The 27,080-nt window shown below is 46.9% G+C and overlaps 1 protein-coding gene across 2 annotated transcripts; it reads right to left on the bottom strand.

Annotated features, from left to right (window-relative positions):
* Window positions 1-264: 264 nt before the first annotated feature.
* On the bottom strand, window positions 265-26,786 carry appa (amyloid beta (A4) precursor protein a). Of its 2 annotated transcripts, XM_037474477.2 has the most exons (17): window positions 26,562-26,786; window positions 14,812-14,979; window positions 13,141-13,270; window positions 12,763-12,875; window positions 12,491-12,681; window positions 11,762-12,117; window positions 10,730-10,897; window positions 7,888-8,021; window positions 7,134-7,208; window positions 6,867-7,025; window positions 6,471-6,599; window positions 6,269-6,368; window positions 5,358-5,570; window positions 5,188-5,241; window positions 4,639-4,730; window positions 3,217-3,363; window positions 265-2,705 (listed from the first exon to the last, which is right to left on the bottom strand). In XM_037474477.2, the coding sequence occupies exons 1-17, from the start codon at window positions 26,625-26,627 to the stop codon at window positions 2,604-2,606; spliced, it is 2,397 nt and encodes a 798-aa protein (XP_037330374.2). In that variant the 5' UTR covers window positions 26,628-26,786; the 3' UTR covers window positions 265-2,603. The 2 variants fall into 2 exon arrangements, with proteins under 2 accessions (XP_037330374.2, XP_037330383.2); XM_037474486.2 differs by lacking the exon at window positions 10,730-10,897 and having other exon boundaries at window positions 26,562-26,781.
* Window positions 26,787-27,080: the final 294 nt, after the last annotated feature.

The raw sequence follows: 27,080 nt of genomic DNA on the forward strand, positions 1-27,080 counted from the left end.
GTCAGACATGTGTTTGGGGGGTGGGGACAGGGGGAGGTCAGACAAACATGGGTCAGAAAGCTCTCTGATGTGTCATTGAGCAATACACTAAATACTTGCCAGTGTGCAGTTTCTATCAAAGACTGACTGAAAATGTTCCTTTAAAAAAAGTGTCCCATTAATATATTTAGTTATTTATAACCAGGAATCAAGACACAAAATTAACAAATAAAACCAGATGCACAAAAATAGAACGTTTCTATTGGCCATACCACAAAGACAGCATTTGTATGTACATTCAAAACTTTATTATGGAATACAGTGTAGAAAGCGTTTTCCAGTCAATGCAAATGGCCTGCACAATAGTACACAATGGAAAACAAAACCAATATTTAACCCACAGAAAAAAAAGATAGAAAGAAAATCCTGCTTCCTCTTCTACTCTACTGCCCTCTGTTGGGCTTCTAATGAGCACAATCTGAAAACCAAGGACCCACCCCACTGTAGCCTCCATATGACCACCATTTCATCACAGATGTTAATGTATTAACAGAGTGGGAGGCGACTGTATGATGATGTCATGTTGAGCTGGCAACAAACCTTGAACTTGAGCTGACTGAATGAAGACGAACGGGAGACCAACATTTCCTCCCTGCTCTCACATTCTTGCCTCCGACCTGCTCTCTAGCTCTCTTCACGGTGAAAGCCTACCATCTACATACATGCGACGGTGCATTGCCTCTGAGGAGTCAAGTGTGCGTCGATGGCGGAGAGGTGAGCAGCATGCCTGGAAGGTAAGGAAGGCAAAAGGAGGGAGGGGAAAGGAGGTGCTCGGGAGTGAAAATCCATTATAAACACAAGCTGGCTGGCCATCCGTCCGGAACTGCAAGTCATTCCTCTCTACCTTGCCTTCTTTCTTTCTTTCCTCCTCATCCTCCTCTTATGGCTCCACTCGCTTTACCAGCAAAATGATTGCCAAACCCCAAAAAATAGACTGCGTCGGCTTACAACTGGACTAACCACCAGACTGAAAAAATGACAGAGCACACACACGCAAAAATAACTCAAACCCATCCCCCATGTCTGATACCTTTCTTCTCTTTAGCCATCGCGCTCCCTGTAACCGTCACCCCACCAACATGCCCCTTTCCAGAACACAAAGTATAATAAAATCAACAAAAAGCATAAAGTAATATATTTATATATAAGGGGTTGATTTCGGATAGCCCCTGTGCATGAGGATTTTTAACACAATATATTTCAGTGGATGAGAATATACACAAACAGATGAAGCCAGCCCCCCTTGTGTAGCTCCTGATTAAAATGTAAAGAAAAGACATGAGAAACACACTTAAATTCCAAAATCACAGATCTCTTTTAAATGTGTATTTTACATGATATCAAAGCAGAGCCCGTTCATCTAGATTTATATATATTTTTCATTGTTTGAAGTCACGTGATCACGAGAAGATACTAAATGTACAATCTTGCTAGAATGACAATCGATACGTGGGAGGTTCTCAAGAGAGAGCAGAGTTAAGATCTTTGTTTTTTGTATTTTTTTTCCAAATCCTGTTGTCATTGATGTCATGCACTACATAGGAACAGCTAAGACTTCAGCATTACTTGAGTAACATTACACGCAATTTAAAAAAAGGACTTTACATCGGTTTCATTTTTTTTTCTTCTTCTCGGTTTTCATTCTTTTTTGAAAAACAAAACTGGAAACGAAAAGAGAAAAAACAACTCAAATAAAAAACAGCTCATTCAGAATACATAATTATCATCGTTGTCGTCATCAACATATTCATTATCATCAGCTTCTCCACATATCCTTAGGAGCTGTTTGTGACTTAACACATTCCAGCCATCGTAAAAATGCATAAAGAAAGAGGATGGAGGAGATGGAGGAAGAGGAGGAGGAGAGGAGAGAGGGGAGGAGGAGGGGATACTCCAGTGTAGACTGTCGAGTGAGTGCAGTAGCGGGGCAGTTAGTGGGGAAACACTGCACCTCATTTAGAACGATGATGATATTGCCCGATTTGATTTTAAATGCTAATTCTCAACCACTTTTTCTAAACGAGGCCCAGGGTCGCCTAAAATCTCACTGATCAGTGGTCAGATTTTTCTTCACAAATCCACACCTAAAACCGTCCCACGTCAAAAAGACAAAAAAAAACCTGGTAATACACTGGCCCTGAATCAGCGTGGAGAGAAAGCGTGCCCCCCCCCCCCCCCCCCCTCCCCAAAGAGAGGGCTGGTTTTGGTGCGCAGGGCGGGGCCTTTACGCTTTCCATTCAACAGCGGCCACCAGGCGGAGCGACGTGCAAACACATCTTTCTTTTAATCATATCAATGCGTGTGGCTCCGGTAAACTGAACGGGCAGGGTGCAAGCGGGCTCGACCACGGCGTGACCGCCCAGGCAGAAATGAAAGAAAACCACGGCTACAGTCGCTCAATGATCTAAGCCCCACTGGCTTTGTGGAGACGGGGGGGGTGGGGAGGGATCAGGGGGGTTTGGGGAAGAAAAGGGAGGGGAGGTGTCTGATGTGTGGGAGCGAATGTCTGTGTGTGCGTGCGTGTGTGTCTCTTCTATGTGTGCCGTGTACACGAGACATTCCTCTCAGTTCTGCATCTGCTCGAAGAACTTGTAGGTCGGGTTCTCGTAACCGTTCTGCTGCATCTTGGACAGGTGGCGCTCCTCTGGGGTGACGGCAGCGTCCACCTGGAGGGGAGCCAGAGAGAGGGTTGGGGGGGGGGGGGTTAAACACACACGCACACGCCACCCATGTGGTGTTCCCATATGTAAAGACAATCTACATTTTACGACCCTTTTTAATGCTTGATTGATAAATTGATAATTGATCAAAATAAAGAAACACTGCTGCCATAACCACTGTATTCTTTTCAATCAAACTGCCAATGAAATTTCTGGATTGATAAATTAGTTCATTAAGTTCCCTGGCATTAATCCGATCACATTTACTTGGCTACTTGCAGAGTGTACAGCACCATGTCAGCCTGACATTTTAAAGCCCTCTTTCAGACTTTGAGAACTCCTACACACCCGATGCATACCTCACGAATGCACACATTCAATACTGAAAGGCAGCTTGCACTGACAAGTGCATGAATGTGCACAGCATCACCCCCACACACCAGATTGACTGGCGTCTGGAACAGATTGCTCACAGCGCACGAACCAACACAAAACACACAGGTCAGCTGCTCCTCACCTCGATGACTCCGTGGTGGATGGAGGTGTACTGCTTCTTCCTCAGCATGACCAAGGTGATGACGATCACGGTCGCTATGACGACGCCCCCAACCATCAGGCCGATGATGGCGCCCTTGTTGGAGCCCACGTCCTCCGCGAAAAAGACCTGCAGGGAGTTGAAGGACAGATCGTTTCGCAACTCGGTCACATGGACACCATGTGCTATTGTGTCGTTGGGTATCACTGGAGGAGGAGAACGCTGCTGGCATTCAGTTACAGCCCGTTCATGTCAACTCAAACCATTTTTGGGGTGCGCGCTGTGCATAATTACCAGTACATTTCCTAACATGTACCTGTTGTGAAGGGGGCACTAATGCTGGAAAAGAACGGCTGGGGAACAAAGATGGAACACATTAACATGACCTAGGGGTCATTTCCTGCTGCTGCATTTTGCACGCCACAAAGCAACTAGGATGCAGTGTGACTCTGCTCCGACCCAATACCAAGACACTTCAAGATTGAAAAATCAAATGAAGGCTTTAGCTCCTCCGTCACTCATTACGCTGCTCCATGGAAATCGTTTGTTTCACGCAGGTCCAAAATGAAATAGAGAAGCAAACAGCTTCATGAAAGAGGAAAAAAACTCCTGATTATCCCCACCTTTGCTGACGCCAGCGACGGAAACCTGAACCACCACTAAACTGCAGATAATCTTTGAAAAACAACTCTCGACTTGGAAACACTGTCACCGCTGATCGTGTCAAACACTGCAGTGAGTGTGGACTTAATTTCAAGCTGGAGCGTCTCCTCCAGATAAACCCTGCGGAACGCTGATTGTGGTTACGTGTATATCAAATTTCAGGAGTTGACTCAAGGAGGCAGCCTCACACACTGGCTGCTCGTTGTTAATGCAATAAACGTGATATGTAATAAAATGTAGGGATTAAAGAGATTACGGCGTTTAGGTAAGAGGAATAAGGTACGCGGATTTGGATTTGACAGAAGACGGATTGAGGTTTTTGTGCTGGTATTACAATGCTGGATGGGATTAATGGATGAATGCAGAACTGGGTTAAAGATCAGGGATTTCTCAGCACCTGTGGGCACCCAGAAAAATACACACACACACACACACACCTAACTTTGATCACAGGACATTGGAATTCAGGGAGGAGCAGAAGTGTGACGCACGCATTATCGCGGTTGTCTCCATGGACCCATGTCTCCATGGCGACAACCTTGGGAGTTTACCCCGAGGACAAAGCTGACACATTTACCAGACGGTGCCGGTGTCTGTACTTTTGGCAAAAAGAGGGCAGGGTGCAAGCTTGCGAGGGTCAGTAAATTCCCCTTCATGCGTGTATGTCTCGCTCTCGGTTTAGTCTGCAGATACAAGTGGATCAGTGGATGTCAAATGAGCTGCTCTCGGGGGTTTCTCTACCAGTTTCTGGTGGTGAACTTCGTATTCGGTGCTCTGCCTGTTCTCGGTCTCCATCCGCAGCTTAGGTACGGCGTCCATCTTCATTCCGGTCACTGGCAAGGAGAGGAAAGAGGCCATCTATTATGGATGGTGGTGACACTCTGCTGCTTTCTACTTCTCAAACTTTAACAGCGACATGAGTTGAATACAGCACAAATATCGCACGGCTTCAACAGCACGGCGCTCGTGTACCTTCGAGTCAAACAACCACTGCCGGCGACTTAATGGAGGTCAAGTAGAGTTTGCCATGTGCAAACAATGGCGGAGAGATGGAATAAAAATACTGTGATGGTATAAGTATACTTATAACATGTTCCCATGATTGTTAGTAGCCCAGAAAATGATTTATTTACTTAAGAGTTAATAATTAAAAATCACCTTTCAGTGCATTTATAAGCCATCAAGCAGCAACACCCTCCATGGGCATTCCTGAATACATATATATTGATTTGTCGTTGATATGATGATGATGAGGTGATATTCTGGAACGTTTTGGACAATAGTACCAACCTGGCCGTGTAGGAATGCCTCTGTCAAGACTGGGGCGAGAGTCCACTGGCTCAACTGGAGAGAAAGAGAGCGAGAGAGAAAGTGGAAAAAAAATAAAAAAATCAGTGTTGTTTTTTTTTAATCCCCTTTTGACCCAAATGTAAGCGACAACCCGGTGCTCCAGTAAGTACCCTGGTTCTCAGTGTTGGGCTGGTTGAAGCTCTCGGGGTGGATGAAGCCAACTCCTCCCAGGCCGAGTGTGTCCTCGCGGGGCAGCAGGTCAGTCTGGCCGTCCCCAAACTCCTGGTTGGGCATCAGGGCGTCGTTGCCGTAGCTCACTCTCACATCCGTCTGAAGGTTGGCCAGCTGCTGGGCCATCTCTGTCTGCTCCCTCTGCAGAAGCTCTGGACGGGGGCAGGGAGGAAGGAAGGGAGGAGGGGGGGGGGGATCAGCGAGCATTTCAGAAATGAAAATGGAAAGAGGCAAGGAAGGAAGTTTCACTTCATTTGCCAAACATCTTTCACCTTGTTACTTTTGACATAACATGCTCCTAAAAAACACGTTAAACAAAAGAATCATTTCTATGAGTGTTTTCTTTTTCTCTATAAAAGAACCCAATGAACTGTTACTTTATCGGGAGCGACAGACAGCCTCAAAGAAATGTTATGGAACACTGTGCTTTTTCTTCTGTGTGTGTTTTGCCGGAGCAGCAGACTGAAAGTCTCCGAGACAGAGACACAGATGGCTGCGTGACGCACGCAACTCCAACAACCTGAAAACCCACGGAAACCATAGCAAAGGCTGGCACACGAGGGAGGGACGGAGGGGCTTTATCCACCCGGAAAACACTTCTTTTGACTCTGAATAGAAGAATAAGGCCAGATCGCTCCAACGCCCTTATCAACACACACACACATTTCTGGGGGAGTTGGAATTTAGAGCATTCAATGTGTCCTTCTCACGCCAGGGTCAACAGTAACATTGATCTCCTCCACACCTCTAACACAACCTTTCCCTCTTTCTCAGTTGCACTTAAGTTTCCGCTATATATCGGATTCTATGTTTGCGCAACGCGTTTGAGTGAAAGCCGAGGCAAACTCACCGACTTGGTCCTGGATGTCGTCGGCCACACCAGGCACCTTGTAGAGAAGTCCCAGGGACTGGTTCATGCGCTCCTCGATGACACGCAGGTGGGTCAGCACCTTTTATAAAATGCACAAAGTAAATACAAAAGCTGCATCCGCCTCTCTGCAAGGCACCAGCCCGCAAAATGACGTAATTCCCGAGTGAAATGTTGTTGCTACCTGAGGTCTGATCTGCGCGGCCTTCTTGGGATCCACCATGCGCACATGTTCAAAGTGTTTGAGGGTGTGCTGCCGGTCCTTCTGCTCTGCACGCACGTACTTCTTCAACAGGCTGAAGACGTGGCGGGGCTGCAAGAGACGATGACAGAGGGTTATGAGCCAAGGAAGGTTACTTAGTCAAGTTACTCCATACATTATTACCGTCTAGAGAGACCATTGTTTACACAGCGGCACAACAAAGGACAAACTAAACGGAACACAAACCTAATATTTAGGTTGTTTGTTTTTAAGCAAGTCAGATTCTAGAGAAATATCTCCCTCAAACTCAAAACCCCTCTGATCATCTGCATCGGCTACGGGAGAGGAAGCCACAGCTGAAGCTTGTGGTCAGCGTACCCTGGGGAGGTCCTGCTGCAGCGCCGTCAGGTAGCTCTCCAGAGCCAGGCGGCGGCGGTCGTTCAGCAGAGCCTCCACCCGAGCCATGTGGGTCTCCACCAGCTGCTGCCGCTCGCTGGCCGCCTCCTGTTCCAGGGCCTCCACCTTCTCCTGGAAACGCTGCGCACATTGCAATATAATGGGTATGTAACAAAAAACTAAAACTAAAACTAAAAGAAAAGGGGCACAGACCACGGTAGACACATCTCCTGTGGGCGGACCTCTTACCTGGATGACGGCCTTCTTGTCAGCACGGGGAAGGTTCTTAGCTTCCCTCTCGGCCTCCTCCCACTCTCTCATCACCTGGGTGCAACAAGGTAAGTGCAACGGGTCAATTTATGTTAACCGTTGCACAACAGGCGATGTTACACAATCCGTAGCTCTTTGTGGCGCGAGTGTTTTCAGAGCTGTCTAAATAAAAAAGGCCCTTCCGGTTTTTGGAGAAAAATAACTTTTTTTTTTATTGAGAGTGTTGAAATAGGAGCGTGTCTGCTTTTTGAATCACGGGGGGAATCACGCCGTGAGTCAAAATGCAGTGTGATAAAAAAGTCCCGAATTAACAGTTTCTGTTCCTTGTTTTGATCAGCTTTGTCCTTTCTGACTCACTGGGTAAATTCCTCAGTTCAACCTGGAGCTTTACCAAACACACATGACCAAGACAAGATGCGTAAGGATGAGGTCAACGGTGTGAGGTCAGATGATGCTGTGGCTGTTGCTACCCGCAAATAAAGAGAAGAGCAGTGCACAAAAAGCTAGCGCTCTATCGCCACTAGGTTCTTATTGCTCCTTATTGTTTCTACTTGACACACCGTCTCTCCTTTCCATATTCAAGTCATGAGGGGAAAACATCTTTGTTCTCACTCTCAACAAGAAACTTTTTTTCCTTTGTTCTCCCTCGTTAGCATCCGTTTCTGTAACGGCTGTGACTGCTGATGAGCTTTCAGTGTACTGAATCTATTCCCTTCCCCCTCTCCGTCAATACCTGGGACATCCTCTCGCGGTGCTTGGCCTCCAGGCTCTCTTTGGCCTTCTGGAAGTGGGCGTGTTCATTTTCATCAGCAGGCGTCTCCAGGTAGTGGTCCACGGCGTCGGGGGAGCTGGGCTTGGCTGTGGGTACTGCATGAAAAGGGAGAGAAAGGGGGAGGCCAGAGGATGAAAAGGCTTCCTCTTTTTGCTACGCAGGGCTCAAACGGGGTTAACTGGGTTAGCGTGAGATCGGGGCAGAAGGAAGACAAGATAGCAGCTGTAGCTGGAAGCCAGCACCCTTCAAAAAGCAGACAAATGAAGCCACAGTCTTTTGTGGAAGAGGGACAAAACCCATCTCTCACTTATGTAACTTCATTCAGAGCGTGACGCGGCTTTCATGCCAAGAACACCGGGCCCGGAATGTATCCTCTGGGCCCAAAAGCACAGACTGGATTTTAGTCGACTTACCAGCCGCAAAATAGAAAATGGACCACATAAAGCGTGAAACCTGGATTCAAATCCGTGGAAAGTTGATTAGCTTCCACAAGTATGCTATCAAAAGTGGTAGGTGCTATATGTGATTCTGTGTGTGTGTGCGTGCGCGCTTGCATGCGTGAAGGTCGCACGTCCGTGGAAATCGGTTATGTCTGAGCGCATGACCGCACAAGACACAAAAACAACGGAGACATGTTATTCTCTCTGACCCGAGCAGAGAGCTTTGTAAGCCTCTTGAAAGCCTTTAAAAAAGGATCCGTTCTCCCCAATTAAGATTTCTCACTCTACCTCTGGTGGGATCATGCATAGCGTTTGGGTTTCATCATTGTGTATTTAGAGATGTCTGTGTCTACTTTAGTTAGTTTAGTTCACTACTCTTGTCCTCGTCTCTCCGGACAATCCCCTTAACACACTGTAAATTGTTTTTCATTAAGACCTAATTCTCTGGCGTAAAGTAATAAAAATTGACAGAGATAGCGGAGAGTTACGCTAATGGGAAAAACGCTGCTTTAATTCTGCAAACTGTACTTAAACCTATAATTCATGCGTTCCTTTCAGCAGGACTTTCCCCGAAGGCCACCTCTAAGAATAGTGATCGCTCTCATTAAAGAGAAGAAACACTCGATCAAACTCTTGTAGACAAACCAAGACACAACATCTCTTCCCAAATGAAGATGACTTTGATTATTACTATAATTATAATAAGCGTTTTGTTCACCAATTTAAAACAATACCAATGGCACTGAGGCTGTGAATGACACCGGCAAGCTCAAAGTGTGAGTGGGTGTTTGTTTTTTGGGGGGCTGGTGTTATGTCGCGGGGGAAAATGAGACTCTGCGGCACTTTCTCGCCTCCGTTTCACTCAGCAGAGCAGAAATCCCACACCGAAACGCACACTGTCCCGCCTAAACACGCACCGTGGATAAAATTAGATCACAATACAGGGAGATGGAGATAACATGACTCCATTTTGCTGCAGGGTAAATGCCGTACTTCCCTACTGAGACGCACACATATATAACACAAGGTCACTGAACCTTACGCAACACTAAAATCAGCATCAGAGCCAAATACTCAACCTGCCTTCTGCTCTCCATCCACAACACACAACCCCCCCCCCCCCCCCCCCCCAATGCACGCACGCACAGACTCACTGCCATAACATTTAAAAATCCAGATAAAACATAGGTCGCCAATCCAAGACGGAGCAATAACTTTAGGTCTAATCTCTTTACTTTGGACCGAACGATCACGTCTTACTCATCAGTGAGAGGCGAGAAATACTATTTTTATTTGTCTTTGAGAAATACCTAAAGGCCAAATACAGCAACACGGTGTGAAAACACTCATTTTCAGCACCACTGCAGATAATCAATCAACACAGTGATGTAGACGGCAGGTATGCAGCACCGTGGGGAAGCATCCGTGTATTTTCCTTGGCGCTTCCTTGAAGGTTTTGCATTTTTTAAATTGCTTCAGGGTAATTTGACATCTGACTGAAGTGAATGTAATAAATTAACCAGAACCTATATTTCTGAAGTAACAGTGCTTACATTATGTAAGAAAGCCTGCAGCACGTCAGAGATGAAAGGGACTATGTGCAGCGAGGTGAGGATTATCGCCAAATAATTCCCGCCTGGTTGGGTTTAAAGCTCCTATTCAAGTTAAAGAAATATTAAAATGCATGCCCATGAAATGACTGTAATCATCGAAATGACATGCGGATGCTGCAGGACAACAACGGTGTTCGCATGGCTAGAAAAATCTTTGACTCTTTAAAGCAAACGGTCCATGAAAATGAATCCTCAGTATCAAAGCGCTGTAGTCGCAGTGTAGAGCTTTCACAAATATGTTCTAATAGAAATCAATCAATTCAATTCACTCTCAAATATCAAAACCTCGTCACTGAGGATTAATGGGAAGCCACGTTTGAGCTAAAGGGATTAAAAAGAAGTCCTGTATCCAAACATGTCTCTGACGCTCTAAACAGATGTAGGTCGAGTGGTCCAAAGTGAAATGCATTCCCAAAGAGAAGGATAGAAGGATACCAGCAACAAGCCGAGCAGAGTGTGACAGTGAAGGAGAAAAGGCAAAGTACAGAGGATCATGTTGGAGACTTTTAAGAGATCTACAAGGGATTAGTCTGTTTTTAGTGCAAAGACATTTACATTTAGGTTGTAGACACAGAGAGGCGGGGAAAAGGTTAGCCGGGAATGAAGCCGACAGGTTGGGAGCGTCTGGGAGAGAAGCACGCACACCGAGCAAGAAACCGCAGAGCGTCCGGTGGCCAGTGGACGGCGAGTAAAAGCGAGGGTTAGAGACACAACCGGCGGCCCGGCCGGGCTTTTGGCCGCGAGACTTACTGACGCTGCTGCAGACAGACAGGCAGTACTCCTCGGAGTCAAAGTTATTCCTGTTGCCTCCGCAGCCGCCGTAGATAAACTGAACACAGCGACCCTCCTGGTGGTCAAAGAACCAGCGGGACAGCATGGCCCGGCAAGGACCGGTCTCCGCATTGGCCCAGCACACATCTTGGAGGACAAACACATATACAAACACACTTTGTCATCTCTCATGAAGCAGTAAGGGGCCACTAAAGCTCACCATACTCCATGCAAGCGCCTCATTGTTTTGTCGAGGTAAGTATCACTTTAAGTCCAAGGACGCGTCAAAATCCAAAGCTTTGTGTCACATACAGTGATGTGAGAGAAAAGCAGGGTTCACATGTACACATGTAACACTAAAACGAAAAAAACAAAGCCCTCTCCGCCAAGCTCTGAAATGATGGATGAGCGCAGTGAGAAAAATGACATACGGGAAATTGGTGGGGAGTTCAATTGTGTTAAGCAAAGCATAAAAATAATAGTGAGAAGCATGTTTTATACGTTGTACTACTCAGCTTTTTCCACACTTATCTGAAAGAAACATGTCAAATTATAGTGACAATTTACCACAAAATGAAATATAATTTTTTTTTTTTCTAGTGCTATTCACTTTGATAAGTCGGTTTTCTCTCAGATATAATGACACTATATTGTACTTGGCTTGTGCTGCTCAAATTGCCAAAAAATACATTAAAAACAAGCTCAATAACTCATGACCCACTTATTCAAAATAACTGCTGACTAACTTGTTTCATATATGAACTAGTTTCTCTTGACTGAACTACACCCACATAACACATCACTGCACGCTAGTAACAATCTACATTGATTAATAGCACAAGAGGTAACCGGATTTTTTTTAAATTTAATTTACGGCTATACCGTCCCTTTGAAAAGGAAATGGCAACGGTTTTTTAATAACCTCTATGATAAGTAAAAGGTAGGATGAGATTTATTTTTAACAAAAGATGAGAACAAGAATTAGAGACACACGTCAGATATGTTCCTCACCCCTCACAACCTCTTCCACTGACTCAGTAGTGGTGGTAGTGGTGGTGGTTGTCATGGCGACATTGGTGGTGGGCTCGTCGGCGTCATCGTTGTCGTCGAGCCTGTCGACAATATCGTCGTCATCTCCCTCATCAACCTCTTCCTCCTCCTCTTCCTCCTCTTCCTCAACCACCTCTTCATCCTCTTCTCCGTCTCCATCTTGGTCGTTATCCAGCACATCCTCCTCCTCCTCCTCCTCCTCTTCCTCGTCATTTTCCTCAGCCACCACCTCTTCCTCCTCCTCCTCCTCCTCTACCACAGATGGTCTGGCTTCCTCTTGCTGCTCCGCTGGCTCTGGCTCTGGCTCCCGGACCATACTGGGAGGGAAGCAGCGATGGTGAGAAAAGGGGATGGAAGGGGTGGAGGGGGTGGAAAGGGGGGAGAAATGTAGGTAAGGGAGTAAGGTGACATATGGAGAGAACAAGAACAAATGGTGGAAGGGGGGGTGAAGGAGAGAGAAGGATGAGGAAATAAGGAAGGTAAAGTTGATAAATGTGAAGGAAGAAAGAAAAAAGACTTTAAATTACAACAGACCTGCACTTTACTTCCAAGGAAAGTCATATATCCTCATGGCAGAGGTTGGAAATGAAAGTGGCAGCATCTCTGATCATCTGAGCGCGGAGGCATTACTCCCCCGCTGCCTTGCCCTCATTTATCCGTGCATGCGCCTGTGTGTGCGTATGAGCGTACCTGTTGTCAGAGTAATCCGTCTCCGCCCCGCCCCACCACACGTCGGAGTCATCGGCGTCCCGCTCGGCGCTGTCGGCTTCCCGCTCCGCCTCGGCGGGACAGCACACAAACTCCACGCCGCGGAAACGGTCGATGCCGCACGGCAACAGCATCCCGTAGTCGTGGAGATTCATGGTGCGGTCTCCGCAGGACTACGCGGACACAGACATGGGGCGGCTCAGTGAGGGTTCCTGATGAGCGTCGCGGCGGCGTTGGGATAGGCGTGTACTCACCTCCTTGGCCACGGTGTGCCAGTGCAGGTGGCTCTCACACTGGTCCATACGCTCCTGGTGCAGGAACCTGCACTTGTCGGGAACGAGCAGGGCATCACTTACAAACTCTCCCACTGCGAAAAAACAAACAAATACATCCATGTTCATAATTCATACACATTGGGCAGCTTTAGCCTCGGCCCTCCTCATTTGACTGAAGATCCATTTCTACCAATGTCTCCTATAAATCATATCTGACTCCTTAACTCCCAACTCCTTTTGTTGCCATGGTAACTTTGACCTGTTCAGTCTCTGCTAAATATTGAACATTTGCTTCCCAGAAAGGCTCCCACGCGCGCATCGAAAAGGGCGAATATGTAACCCATGTGTGGGACTCACCCAGGCAGCGGTAGGGCACCACGATGTGGGTGTGACTGCGGCACTGCTTGCGCCCCTTCTTGCACCAGTTCTGGATGCTGATTGGCTGGTTGGCCTCCACCACATTGGTAATCTGGAGCTCCGGGTACACCTATGCACAGAGCATTATGCGTATATATCAAAACGGACAGAGCTAAAGGAAGGTATAGTTTATAGTTGTCCCCAAATATTTCGCTGCCTTATTTCAGGAAGGTTTTTTTTTTTTTTTGCAGCAGCAGCAGCAGCAGCATTTTAGTGCTTGGCAGACTTGAGTGTGTTTACCTTCACGTTCATTTCAGCCAATGCATGACATCTGCCTCTGCACAGTATTCACAGTTGACGTGTCAACCTTCGCCATAACACCCCCCTCCCACGTTTCCTCTCCTCTCGTGCTTCTCCAAATGCAGAGGAAAATAAAATAAAATTTCCAGTGTTCTTGGTTTTGTTTGGTTTTATTCGGCTTTGGGCAGGAAAACGCTGAGGTTCGATCTAGTTCGATCTTTTTTCTTTTTGGTATGTGAAGAAAAAATAGTGCAACAATTTGGACCTACGGCTGATCCAGTGAGCAGCAGTTTGTCATCACTGGATTTGTTGTCGGCGGCAGCAACGGGGGACTTATCTTCCTTTTAGTCCAACTCACATGCTTCTCTGAGAAATCTTATTACGCATAACTTCTGCTAATCACTCAACCCCCTCTATTTCATTTTTTCTTACACAAATTCATCAACAGCCTTCAGTACACTACTGGAGTATTGAATATGGCCTTGTGGTGGGAGGTTTTCTTTGGCTGAACGACTCCAAGGGTCACTGTGTTGCATTTTGTTGGTTAGCTTCACGCTGCCTAATTAAAAGCCATCCGGGGCATTTAAAGTTAAGTCACGTGGACTTAAGCAGCTTGTTGATTTGAGCCGCGTTTCAGCATCATGTCATCCCTGCCAAATTGGGGATTTTGGTGAATAAAAACAGATCCGCCTACATCCCACACTGCCCACTCATGATGGACTTCTGCACGCTTATGTCCTCTCAAACCAGCAACAACAAATTCCTCCACTGTAATATCCTCAGCAGGTGGAGCAGATTTTAATTGGGACAGAAAGCCATGCATTGTTTTGTTAGCACCTCTTTTTGAAAATGATATTCACTTTCCTTAAGTGTCAGTCTTTTATTTATATATATACATATAAATTATATTTTATCTTGCTTGTTGCACTGCTACCCGCTCAATCAACCATCTGAATATGCTCAGAGACTTCATTGCTAAAACGTAGTCCAAATGAAATAAGGTGACTATATAAGTTTATTATCTAGGCTTATTGCACACTCAAAACAAAATAAACACAGGGTTATTACAGTTTAAGTAGTCCATATATTACAGATGTAATATATGTGGCCGAGGCAGGTCATTCCCAAAAAACTATTCGAGGTGGTGTGGGAGGAATTGACCTCTGTCAACCATACTGCCACATAGAAAGACACAATGTCAAGGTCTGTTCAATACTATCTGACGTTCACCTTTTGAGCTTGTTACTATTATTCATGCCATAAAAGATCCACATCAGGGTTAACGGGTGGATTAATACGATGATGTAATATTGCACTTCATTAATTCCACTGGGGGGGAAACACACTGATGTACCACTCCCAGCACTTTACCTCCTGGCAGTACTGCAGGATGCCCTCCTTGGTGCCAATGCAGCTCTTGGTGCCCGAGGGGTCCGGCTCCCACTTGCCGCTCTGCACGTTGATGTGCATGTTGAGTTTGCCGCAAAACATGGCCACTTGGGGCTCCGCCAACAGCCCCATGGAAACATCTGTAGGCACCTAGGGGTGGGGGAGAGACAGGCGAGGGAGAGATTTAATGAGACGTGGCGCTCATTCTTGAGCACTTGCGCAGAAACATGCAAGATGGATGCAATTAAATTTCATTACTCAGAGTGGGTTGAGGGGGGGGGGGGGGGGGGTGGGTGAGGAGATTAGGGTATTGGATGAAAAGGAAGATGCGGAAAGCTGGTTTAAGATGAAATGAGCGGGGGAGAGATAGAGGAGGGGGAAGAAGAAGAAGAAGAAGAAGAGGAAAGCCAAAGATGGGGGGTGAGCTAAAGGAGTGTTGGAACAAATTCTCCTCCCCCGATTCTTTTTACATTGTTGGTTTCATTTCTGTGCTGCTCTAATTAAACTCTTAACAGTGCGGGCATCGATTTCAAGGCCTCTTTGCGTGTTTACAATTGGGAGTGGTCACGTGTGCAAAAGATCTCACTGAAAATTGATGGGGGAACAAAGCAACAAAAAAAAGAATATGCACACCAAAAAAAATCAATAGCGTTGGGGGAATAAATTGCCTGAAACAACAACACACCCGGAGCGATCTAATACGCTTGGTTGTTCATGATGTCCACGCGCAGGCACACAAAGCCGCTCCACCTTCCTGTGCAATACCATTTATGGAAATGAGAGGCCATCTCTGTGCCCATGCTGGCTTTTGCATAGACGGTACAGTGTTTACATAACCCTCGGTTGATTCATTTTGGGCTTATTTCTCTCCGGCAGTGCAGCAAAACAGAAAGCAAGTTGGCTGGAGGCAGAGAAAGCCCACCGTTGGCACAAATCCATTTATTTTTGTGTTAATATCTGTATTGGTTTGTGCATCCGCATGCGTGCGTGTGTGTGTGTGTGTGTGTGGGGGGGGGCATTGCTGTGGTGGCTTTGCGTTTCTGTAGGAGAGGAGGTGCAGACAAACCACTGAATGTCTGCATTGTACTGGCAAATGAGCTAGAACAAAACGGGAGGGAATACAGGAGGGGGGGGGGCGAAAAGAGAAGGAGAGAGAGGGAGGGTGGAGACGGCCCGTCGCCATTGTGCGCTCTCTAATCTTGTTAATGGTTTTGAAGGCCCTGGCAGGCAAACAAATGTTGTTTTGTGAGACAGATAGCATATTTTCTCCTCCAGACTTGATTCTCTCCCAGCAGCCGGGGGCATAAAGTCCTTTTCCAATATGAGAGCAGCTCGGAGTAGTGGGAGAAGGGGCAATCGATTTATATCAATTTGAAGCTGAAAACTCAAATGTTTGGATCGATTTAGCAGGCATGTATCTGTTGTACCGGGAGAAAGATGAACTTTACCAGCTTTCATTGTTACATTTAAGGAGATTGACAGAATTGATACACTTGGCAGAAGAAGACGAGACAGCTTTTTCTGGCCCTCGTGCTTTTTAGAGTGCACTTAATATTTTGTACAGCTTCAGTAAGTGGAACCGTAATAGTCGATGGGGGTTGCAAAATATGCAAAATATCAATTATATTCACTAAAAGAATCTTTTCCTGTCAATCAAGTTGACAAATGTTCAAAAAAGTGTGAATTACCTCTGACAGTAGCTCTTTCTCTGGAGACAACGTTCATCAATCTGCTTCTAAGAGCTAATGATTCACATGTTGTCATGTTCTCATGAGAAATTGTTATATTTATCCAGCATCACTAAATGCAGGCTCTACTTAAGAGTGGTCATGTATAAACGTAAAGTTATGTAACAAAGCAGATTATTTAAGTCAGTTGTATCGGTACAAATGGAAGTTACAAAGCTCACAGATCAGCGCACACGTCCGCGGGTCATGAATGCACCTGCAGAGTTCAAAGGGCAACACGCCGCGGCAGCAAGGAAATTGGTAAATCCCTCCTCAGCCCCAACACATGGCAACTTAACACCGGTGGCAATCAGGGTTGACACCGGGCCATCTGCCCTGCAGCGGGTTATTTAGGGGTTTTGCAGCTCGATTCCCACACTGCCATCTGTGCGAGTGTGAGGAGCCCCCCGACGGGGGAGCGGATCAAATCCCTTCCTGCTCGTTAACAGTTAAACCCAAAAGGGGCAAAGTGGGAGCAGGAAAGTTTTCAAATAATCTTTCAAAAAAAAAAAAAAAAAAAGACGTGTGTGTCATCTTTTAATGAATTAACTCTCCGGGTGCCCGGTTTCATTTTGACCGTATCCGCTCCCCCTCTGGCCTCTCCCCGTCGCCTACTGAAAGAGATAAACAGACTTCCTCTTTGCTTGAGGCAAAGGTAGTTCAATCTGAGCCGACATTCAAATTCTTTGTGTCATCATCTCGGCTGGCAAATCCTATCTTTGCCAATCGCTCCCTCTTTTCCTTCCTGCCTCTCAGCCTCTCCAATGCTATCTCTCCACCGCTCTGTCTTCTTCTGAAGGAGGAGGAGGAGGGGGGGGTGGGGGTGTCAGCCAAGCCTTCGCTGCAAGCTTATAAATCAGAGTCCCAGTGTGATGGCGGAGGCAGGAGATGGAGGAGAAAGCGAGGGCGAAGAACAATAACCACGAATGCGAGAACAGGGAAAGATTGGAGAGGAAATGCTTTCGGAATGAGCCTTCGGGCCCCGAGCACAGGGTCAAGCGATCTGGGGAAACGGAAGAGTTGTGGGAGTCGAGGGCCAGGAACAAAGAGCGAGGCCGATGCAAAGTCACGGCTCGAAAGGGGAAACTATTGGTGGACACCACTGGTCTGTGGACTATGTCAACAGGTGCCAAAAGATTCAGCCGACAGATTGACTAAAAAGAAAAGCAGAGAGACAAATGGGGAGACGCGTTGACATGCCAGAGCTGTAGGTAATATGTATATATTGTTAAGAGGAGACACCGGGCTCTCCCTCCAAGCTCGGGCTCGGGCTCACAATTCTGCCAGTCCACCAGCCGGTCATCCTGCAGGGAGGGGAAGGAGCGCTAATCTGGGCACTGGGGATTAGGACGGCAGCCCAGTCGGGAAAAATATCCCTTCGGTCCCAATCTGGCATGATAGCCATCAGCGGAGCGAAATAAGGGGAGCGCGGAGGGTGACGCTCCACCAAATTGAGCCTCAAGTCAATTTTAAGTCAGCAGAACGCGCCGGGCCCCGCTTCTTCTCCCCCAGCACAAGTGATGCAAATAAAATACAGGGCCATCAGAAACGCGTGGGATGAAAAAAAACAATAGGTCGCAGTGGAGAACCACGCCACTGGGCCCGCCGAGACATACGGGACGACAACATTAAGTCGCAAATAGCCCATGTCCACGCTGTTAAGGCTCGGCATGCTACGCTGCGTTTTAAACTGCACAACGCGTTCAATGTCCTCATCGAGGTTGAAATGGAATTAGTTTTACCCAGAGGGAGGCTCATGAAGGAAAACAGATAAAGCCACAATCTAATAATGCAATGCAATGACACACAAGTCTGCGGTGAAGTGCCGCAATTTGATGGAACCGTCCTCCCACGGACGACTTTGTTACACCCCGATTCAAATCACAGGTCCACAGCTGGAAACCTTGATCCAGATTAAATCCAGAAAAACCTCAAACACACGCAAACGGGCTCCTTGCCTAATCACGTTGAGGCCGAGGGTCACACGGTGGGACTTAGAAGGATTGCTCTGTTTTGTTATGAGATTTCACACTCAATTGAAGGGCCCAATAAAGTGGTTCGGACAAGTTGGGGAAACTGACTAGCAGGAAATGTGTGAGCAAAGTCAGGAAAACTATTTGCTGTGCTGACTTTTAAATAAATATTTATCTGGTAAAATAGATGGGATCGACTCCAAAATTCACTATATAACTGAATCAATCCAGAACTGTAGCCATTTCTAAAAAAAGAAAGACATTTATAGAACCCCAATAACTAAACACTCTTAAGAGGGTGAGGGGGAAGTCATAAAATATGACGGCAGACATTTAAAGCGTTATTAAAAACCTCAACAGAATCCTCCTTACTCGTCTCCTGCCTCGTATAACCTCAAAGCTTCCAGATCTCAGAAAAGACTCTGGCATTAATAAGAATAATAAATGAACCCCTTACAAGCTTGTCCCCCAATTGACTTTGGGAGGAAACACAAATTAGCTACCAACTCAAAATATCAAGCCATAAAAAAAAGAAAGAAAGATGTAAAGTCTGAATTTCTGCACCTCGCCTCTCAGAAGCGAGAACATTCTCATCGATCAATGCGCCGTTGGTCGGGAGTTTGTGAGTTATAGCAACTCTTCTTCCCTCTTTTATGCAAATTGTGTCTCAAAGCCATCGTGTACGGGGATGGTAAAATGTGCTGATGTTCGTGAAAGAGCGCGCTCGCAGATGTGATCGCCGGCACTAAAGAGCCAAAAGATAAAGGCAGGGAAGATGCTGATTACCCATTTAGTGTAAATGTGGGGCTTGTCAGCAGGAGAAATATTGCATCACACGCTTCCAAAATGCAAATAAATCCATCACACACACGCACGCACGCACACTCTCACCCAGATACATGCGCAATGTTTGAAGTGTCCCCAATGGGCGGTGGTCCTGCAGTGCTATTAATTGTACAGTCTTATCTCGGTGGTCCAGGCCGGCCCCGGGGGGGTCTTAGATCATCCCTTATCCCACAGGGGGGGGGGGGGGGGGGGGGGTGGGAGGCGCCCCAGAGAGCGAGATGTGTCGCAGGAACCTTTCTGAGCCTCTCTTCCCCCCCCCCCCTCTCTCTCTCGCTTGCTCTCCCTCCTAAAACGCAATGCAAATAAGGCCTTTACTGCGTTGTCACTGGCAGCCTTTACGCGTGTACGAGGCGGGACAACGCGTGGCGACGAACTTCTATTGCCCCGGCTCTGGGTCACGAATCAATCAATCAATCGTGGTGGAACCGAACTGCGGGCTGTTTACAAGACGCGTCGCAGTGGGAATTTGTTTGCTTAGCCTGGGCGGATGTGTGACGGCGGAGTTGGATGGGGCTGGCCTTGTGACAGACATGCTTTGACTGGACTTAAAGTGAGCCTGCAACGCTATCCCAATGGTGTGTGTGTGTGTGTGTGTGTGTGTGTGAGAAGCGGTCTGTGCCGGATGTTTCGGAAGCAGATTTAGAGAGAAGAGGTTTTCACTGATTAGAGGGCAGCCAGATCTTACCCTCCCCCCTCCCATCACACTCCCTGCCGGAGAAAAAAAAGCTAAATTACAGAGTGAATGGAACACCCGAAACCAGAGCACCTCCAGCAGAATGCATCTAAGAGCTGTCAGTTTGGGCTTAAAAAGGTCAGACGGGCACAAATTAAACGTTTCCTTCAAGTCAACCGGCGGATCAATGAAGGGATCCCTTCCCCCACTTTGAGAAAATCTGTCCATTGTCTTTTACTTTCCTTACTCGGAGCTCATCCCAGCGGTCCCCCGACTCAAACGTTTTCAGCGAGTTTGTCTGAAGAATTCTCTTCATTCATATTCAACGCGTTTAAACGTTTGTCCCGGGATTGGAATTACCATCCTAGACAAATCTCTTTGGAATCTGATTAGTAGTGTGTAGGGAAAAATAGCTACAACTTATGCCCATTTCATTTCTCAAGACGTGATGGAGGGACTCTTGGTTTCCTTGGTTATAATCGCCATGGATACGGAGCCTGCTCTTCACACCCTGGGGGGAGACTGCCTGTTATAACCTCCCCCCCGTTGTCGCTGTGGCTACACCATTATCCACCTGGGAGGAGGAATTTCACAGTGATCCCACTATGAACTGGAGCTATAAAACAGCTCAACGGTGGATTTAGATATCCCACTAAAACAGTTGCTGTACCCCGACTTTGTCCTCTTTTGTACAGAGTTTGCTTCGTCGTAGCATCTTAAAACAAAAGAAATCCAACATCTGGAGTGAGAGCATTTAAACATGAGGCTTGATGCCACGTTTACAGCCGCTAAAGTTTATTTACGGCTGAATATGAGCTCATTTGTGGTGCTACAAGGAGTCCCACTGAATCAGGGCCCTAGGGTGCTGATAGACTGTGTTCCTTCTCCAGAGAGAGATGGCAGGCAGACTAGAAACACATTCAGTATTTCCCAACACCGACGTGAGAGATCAATCCATCACGTAATATGACAGAAATTCAATTCTAAATGAAATGCCTGAATGCTAAACTTATGAGGAAATGATGATTAATACCAGCTTAACAAGAAGGGAGACGTCTACTTCGTAGGGACTTGGGTTCTTACACAGCTTACTGTCGGTTTCAACATCAGGGATTTTCCAAACAGTGGCTTCCTACCGGACTGACTCGCTGCCGTCGACTGGAACAACACAGGAAGTCCGCCTCTTTGGCCGGGGCCAAACAGGAAACCGATCCAGAATTAGCGGGGCGGGGGTCAATGAGGAACATCCATTTTCTGACTCAAACCTCCATCTCACACGCACACCCACACACACCTTGCATTTCAAGCAAGTGTTCCAATTTCACACCTGTACTCCAAGAGGACTCGTCATCCACGGTTGATGGCGTGTCGCTCGACGCAAAGAGGAACCAGTTACAGAAACCCTCTGAACTGTGACGCTCAAGCTGAGGGCACATCAGTAACACGCCACATGGATGACACAGCGTTTCCAGGAGGGGGTTTGGGGGGGGAGAAGCCGGAGTGAGGAATCGCTCGGGTGGAAAATGGCGATAGGAGGGAGTGGGGGAGGAATGGAGGGAGAACATTGGGAATAACACACAGCCGCCTAATTATAGAGCCAGTACCAGGCACCTGGGGAAGGGCTCCGACGCCATGGCAGCACCGAACCATCGGGGACGGCGCGCAGAGACACGGGAGGAGGCGAGTAAAGGCGTAAGATCATTTCTGTTAGTGGAGGGATGTAACCCCTCACGGTAGTGAAACCAAGAGAGATTCATCACTTTTGCAAGAAACCCGGAGCTGGAGATTCACTGAAATAATGAGTCGGCAAACCTCTGCAAGAATGGGAGATGCAGCAGCGGTTTGTCAGTGCGCCCCCCCGTGTCATGGAAAGGATAAGCGCCTCGAAATGCTGGGAGGATGGAAAACGAGACCACGGAGAGTCTAGCTCCACTGTGGTTCCAGGAGATATTCATATGGTGGAAGAAATGCTTGGTGTCGGTTTTGACGGAAATGCTTGGTCGTCTCATATTAAACTGTTAAAAGGCATCATCTTGAAACAAGTGCCTGTCTGAATCCGCTCAGATAATAATACTTAATCTAACCTCTAATACCCCTGGTCATGTTTGATGGCTATCCTATTTTCATTTCCATTACTGTTCTTTGACCTTTCGCGTAGAACATCCACAGCATCTGGCACACGTCTGGACTTCACAGCGGCTGCCAAATACATGCTCTTTTTGAAACGCGCCTTGGAAATTCAACTCAGATTTGTATTCAATTCACAAGAACTATAACCATGAACATATCGGATGTCATTTACAAAATTGGAACATTTAGTTTTTAAGGGGATACAGCATCAGTATCTTAATAAGGAAGATCCTGTCTGGATATACATTAAATCCTCCATTTTTGACTGAAGCCTTTTTATTGACAGTCAACAGGCAGGTAGTAAACACAAGAAGGGGGCAGACATCACCAATTTGACCACAGAGACGCTTTGTCTAACCCACTTTGCTGCGAGCCGGGCTCCTTTAGGACACAAGCCGGCGGCCAGGCGCAGCCCGCACAAATTGATTCAGACACCGCCGAGTGGCGTGCGGCTCCGGGTCGCAGCGCGTGCCCTCGAACATGTGACATGTCCTCCCATTCCGGCTGCAGCGCCACGCGGCCAATCCGTTTGTTGTAAACCATGGGGAAACACTGAATGTTTCGGGCCTGGTTTAGAAATCGCAGCCTCTGGGCGGCGTCTCAGTGGAAGGTCCACGAATGGCAGAGACACCCTTTAGATGGAGGCCATGTGTGGAGGAATAATGTGTGTGTGCGTGGGTGTGTGCGAAGCTTCCTCGCTGACGAGGTGTAACCACAATGCTGTTGCCACGAACCTAGGAGCGTGCGTCTCGGATTCGGCACTGCCGATATTTACAGACGCCGTGAGGGAGACTGGCTCCAACGTGCGAGGAGGGCGTGTTCCCTTGGCGATGGCTACACGCTTGCCCTGGCAGAGGTAATTACGAACCAACAAACAAGACAGGGTGGAGTGAGATACCTCGAGCGCCCTCGCTGTGAACTCGAAAAGTTCTCCGAGGAGGCTTCTTATGCCGCCAGGGTCTCGTTGGATCCAATCTCACCTCCTGGCATTCCTGCACAGTAAGTCATTCAGAGGCCAGGTTACGCCGCACAAAGCCGGCCTTTGAGCCGCGCCGCGGCCTGTTACCGGTGAAAGCAGCGCTGCCGGATTCCGATCATGCTTTGAAATGGTGGGTAGGATGGGGGGGCGGGGGGGGGGGGGGGGGTCACCTTTCTGTCGGGGGAAAAAAAACACTATGGACGTGCAAGGACAACGGGAGCGGGAGGACGGGAAAGCAGCGCATCGGTCGGCGCTCGCCCCGTGATTCACGTCACTGCCAGAGAAACGCGTCCAAAAAAAGGACAACGGAGCGCCGTTTCCAGGCACCATGGCAACCAAAACAACAGCATCAAAAAGGTCAGGAATTCTTTTCTCCGGGACGGGCGGAGGGGGAGACACTAAAGCTGCGGTGTCATTGCTGTTGTTGACACAACCAAGATGGACAATGTGCCCTGTTTGAACAAGGACTTTTTTTTTTTTTTTTTTTTACAGACTCTTTTCGGGCTGGTTGCGAGGTTTTATTTTTTCTTTTAAATAAAAAATGATGAAGAAACAATGGCCGTGGAGCACTGAAGACAAACTCCTTCACATTACTTTTCAATAACGTTTAGTGAGATGAGGAGAGCGACAGACTGACTGATCTAGAGACTGGAAGGACAGGCGCCTTTTCTTCTGACTGCAGAGTTATGTGGAGTTATTTGTCTGGTTTGAAAGATGTATTTTTTGTTAGTTGAGTTCTGAGAGCAAAGGGAATCTTGTTTAAATGGCTCATTTTGTAAAAACCGCCATCTAAAAACCCCAAAGGTATTCAATTCAGCCTTGAGAAACCAAGGCCAGATTACCTCGTTTTAGAATCTGAAAGCAGCAAGTTTGGCCATTTTGCACTTTTTAAATGTACTTAATTTAATGAATATTCAAATCTGAATGGCTTGTTTTGCCCCACCAAAGTACTAATATCCAAAGATACTGATATATTCACATTGGAGAACCGCAGAAGCCCTTATTGGTTAAAGAAAACAACACATATCTCAATTAAATAACCCCAAATATTGATTTTCTAACAGATAAATTAAGGGATTCATTTAGCTGTGGATATGGTATTAAGAAAATGTCCAAAAGGAGCTGAGCCGCCCCTGGGTTTGACAAGATAAAAATCAAAAGCATAAATCAGGTTTTGGTTAACTACCAGGTCAGTAAACCAATAGAAAAAAATACATCCAGATATTGAAAAAAAAATCATTATTCAGGACATTTGCCTCAGGTGACCCTAATTTCAGCACATCTCACAGACTGCAGTGTGTGTGTGTGTGTGTGTGCGCGCACACAAACAGGCGTCCGGCACCCACCCAAGAGGCGTTTTTTAAGGTTTCGCTAACACACAAAAAGGCTGGCATCCAAACTCCCACGCTCCACACTTCCCGCGAGCCAGTGTGTTTGTGGAGGCCGTAAACAAGCCCCCGCCGACGAGATCAAAACACGCATATCTTTAGCAAATGGTCCCATGCCCCGAGCCCGATCCCACTGAACTGGGAAGCCACTCGTCTTGTTGCGGCACTTCTCCCTTTTGAAAACGCGTTGTGTGGACGCTCCTGAACTGGGCAAAAAAAAAAAAAAAAAACGGGCAAAGCCTCGGCTCTGCTGGGTGAGCGGGAGGAACCTTTTTCATCAAAAGCGCACCCATCACGGGCCGCCACGTATCCCCTGGATCATCTGGAGGAGAAACGAGAGCGGAAAACAGCGAAAAAACCTCCTGAGGTGGAAAAGAAGCTATTGTATGGCACCATCGATCCATTTCAAGTTATTCATCCTGTGTGTGTCTGCATGCTATGATTGTGTAACCGCTGGATTACAGGAATGTGTCACTTCCCTCACACGGGAGGCCTGGCTGAGAGATACATGGAATGGATGGGGAAAAAACTGCAAATCCCCAAATTTTCAAAATGGAGTGTATCATATGGAAATAATGTTAACTGTTGTAAAATGTTGAGAAAATGACAATCAAGTGATATGTCTGCACATGTTGCTCGAGTCTGATAAATCACTGCAATTTGTTTTTCTACATTTCACGGACGTATCACTACGAGATCAAGTGACTGACGGGTTAAAAATAGCTATTTTTGCACCGCATACTCAAAAAGCGATATTCTTGGCAGAGACGCCTAAATAAATGCATGAGATGGGATTTTTTCTTTTGGTAAAAAAAAAAGAAAGATACGGGGTCCGCTGCACAGACACTGATAGAGAAGAGGTCGTGTGTACAATAATGACCACGATCACACCAAACTCTATAGGGGGGGGGGGGGGGGGGGGTTGAGAGAAAGCTTGAAAAGGGAAACGACAATCAAAGCTTCCCACTTTCCTGACCCTCTCTAAATGCTGCAGTGCACCGCCGCCATCTTACTTCTCTTTTCTCTCCACCATCTGACTGAAATATGACGGAGATCGTTCGTAATGTTCGGGGAGGAGGGGTCCTTTTTTTCCATAGGATGCGGTCATCTTCACGGGTTCATTTGACGCCGTTAAGCAACAGAATCGGGCGTCGGGTTGTGATCGTGAAGCAGCGAGATGTCTTCCCGATTTAGTTTTATTCCCTCAAAAAACACGCCCACTCCCATAGAATCTGCCCCTGGGGGTACGGGAAACGAGACAATACGCGTTTCGTGGGATCCTCACTTTAAACGGCATACAAATTAGGCCGAATGACCACGAAATCATTCTTCCAGTAGGACAGTAGGTGTTACTCGGGGATGTACTTTGTTAACAAACACCGATTGCTTGCGTTTTAGATTTTTAGACGGGAGGAAAACGCCACTTTTACGAATATATCAAACAATGGAAAAGGAGACCTAAAACATGTGCCTGACATTCTCGCCTCGATGCATCAGTCACAACAGGCTTAAAGGGACTGCCCGAAACGGAACACGGAAAAAACACGTTTGCAAAATAAACCTTTTGTTCCTAACTTGTACTCCCAGATATGCTTGTTACTAATAAAAAGCAGTGCCAAACACTAATAAATTATCGATATATTGTACGTGGTGTTGTAAAACACAGTGAGTCGTTTAGAAATACCCAAGAAATCACAATATGTCAAGCTGGACATGCTTTTACGCAACACTTCCGGTTAAGACAATAGAGTCCGTGGTTATGCTTTTATTTCCCTAATCTATATACAATGAATGCACTGTATATAGTTAAGCAGTTCGGTCAAGTAGAATAAAAATAAATTATCCTCAAATCTTTCGGTTAATAAATGTAACAACCAGCTAAACTTTAGCTCCGCCGTGGAGGACCGCCCGGCTTCCGGTCTCGCTGCGGTAGTTCCCTCCGGCTTGACGCAGCTCGACAGCGACAATATGGTGGAAATACTTCCCAAAAAAACGGACGGGGTTATTTTTCCTCACCTCGGCAGCCAGAGCTGAAGCCGCCGCAGCCAGCAGCAGCATTAGTAGAGCCACTCGTTCCGCCATCTCGTTTCGCTGACACGACGCCCGTGAAAAGGCAGCGTTTGGCCGGGGCGGTCTGAACGTTTTCGCGTCGGGGTGTTGAGGAGCCGCTGTGTTCGGCGCCGGTGACTCCCGTGTTGTGTGGTCGATACCGAGGCTGCACAGCTGCTGAGCAACGGATCACCTGACCACGGCGGAGCGGGGAGCGGGGATCGGGGGGGCGCGCGCGAGCAGAGTATGCGCATACGCTGTTTGTCCCTCACGCGCACACAGGGAAAAAAAGAAATACCCCAGATTCTAATCAGCTTTTATTCACAACACAGTAGGTGAAAACATTACAAAGAAAGGCATGAAATCATTAACCCTCGTTACGATTAAATCATTCAGTCATGTATGGGCACAGGGAGGTCGATTCAATTCAACTATAACCTTTTTTTAACTGATATTAAAATAACGTATGCTTTAGTGTAGAATAAT

This window comes from Pungitius pungitius, chromosome 3 (assembly GCF_949316345.1).
Source record: "Pungitius pungitius chromosome 3, fPunPun2.1, whole genome shotgun sequence".
NCBI lineage: Eukaryota > Metazoa > Chordata > Actinopteri > Perciformes > Gasterosteidae > Pungitius > Pungitius pungitius.

Excerpts from the sequence above, each read along its gene's own strand:
- appa (XM_037474477.2), bottom strand. The coding sequence starts at position 26,627 with ATGGCGGAACGAGTGGCTCTACTAATGCTGCTGCTGGCTGCGGCGGCT. Across the intron at positions 5,571-6,268 it reads CGACATCCAGGACCAAGTCG|AGCTTCTGCAGAGGGAGCAG; the intron begins GTGAGTTTGCCT and ends GCCCCCGTCCAG. Across the intron at positions 3,364-4,638 it reads AAGTTCACCACCAGAAACTG|GTCTTTTTCGCGGAGGACGT; the intron begins GTAGAGAAACCC and ends AACTCCCTGCAG.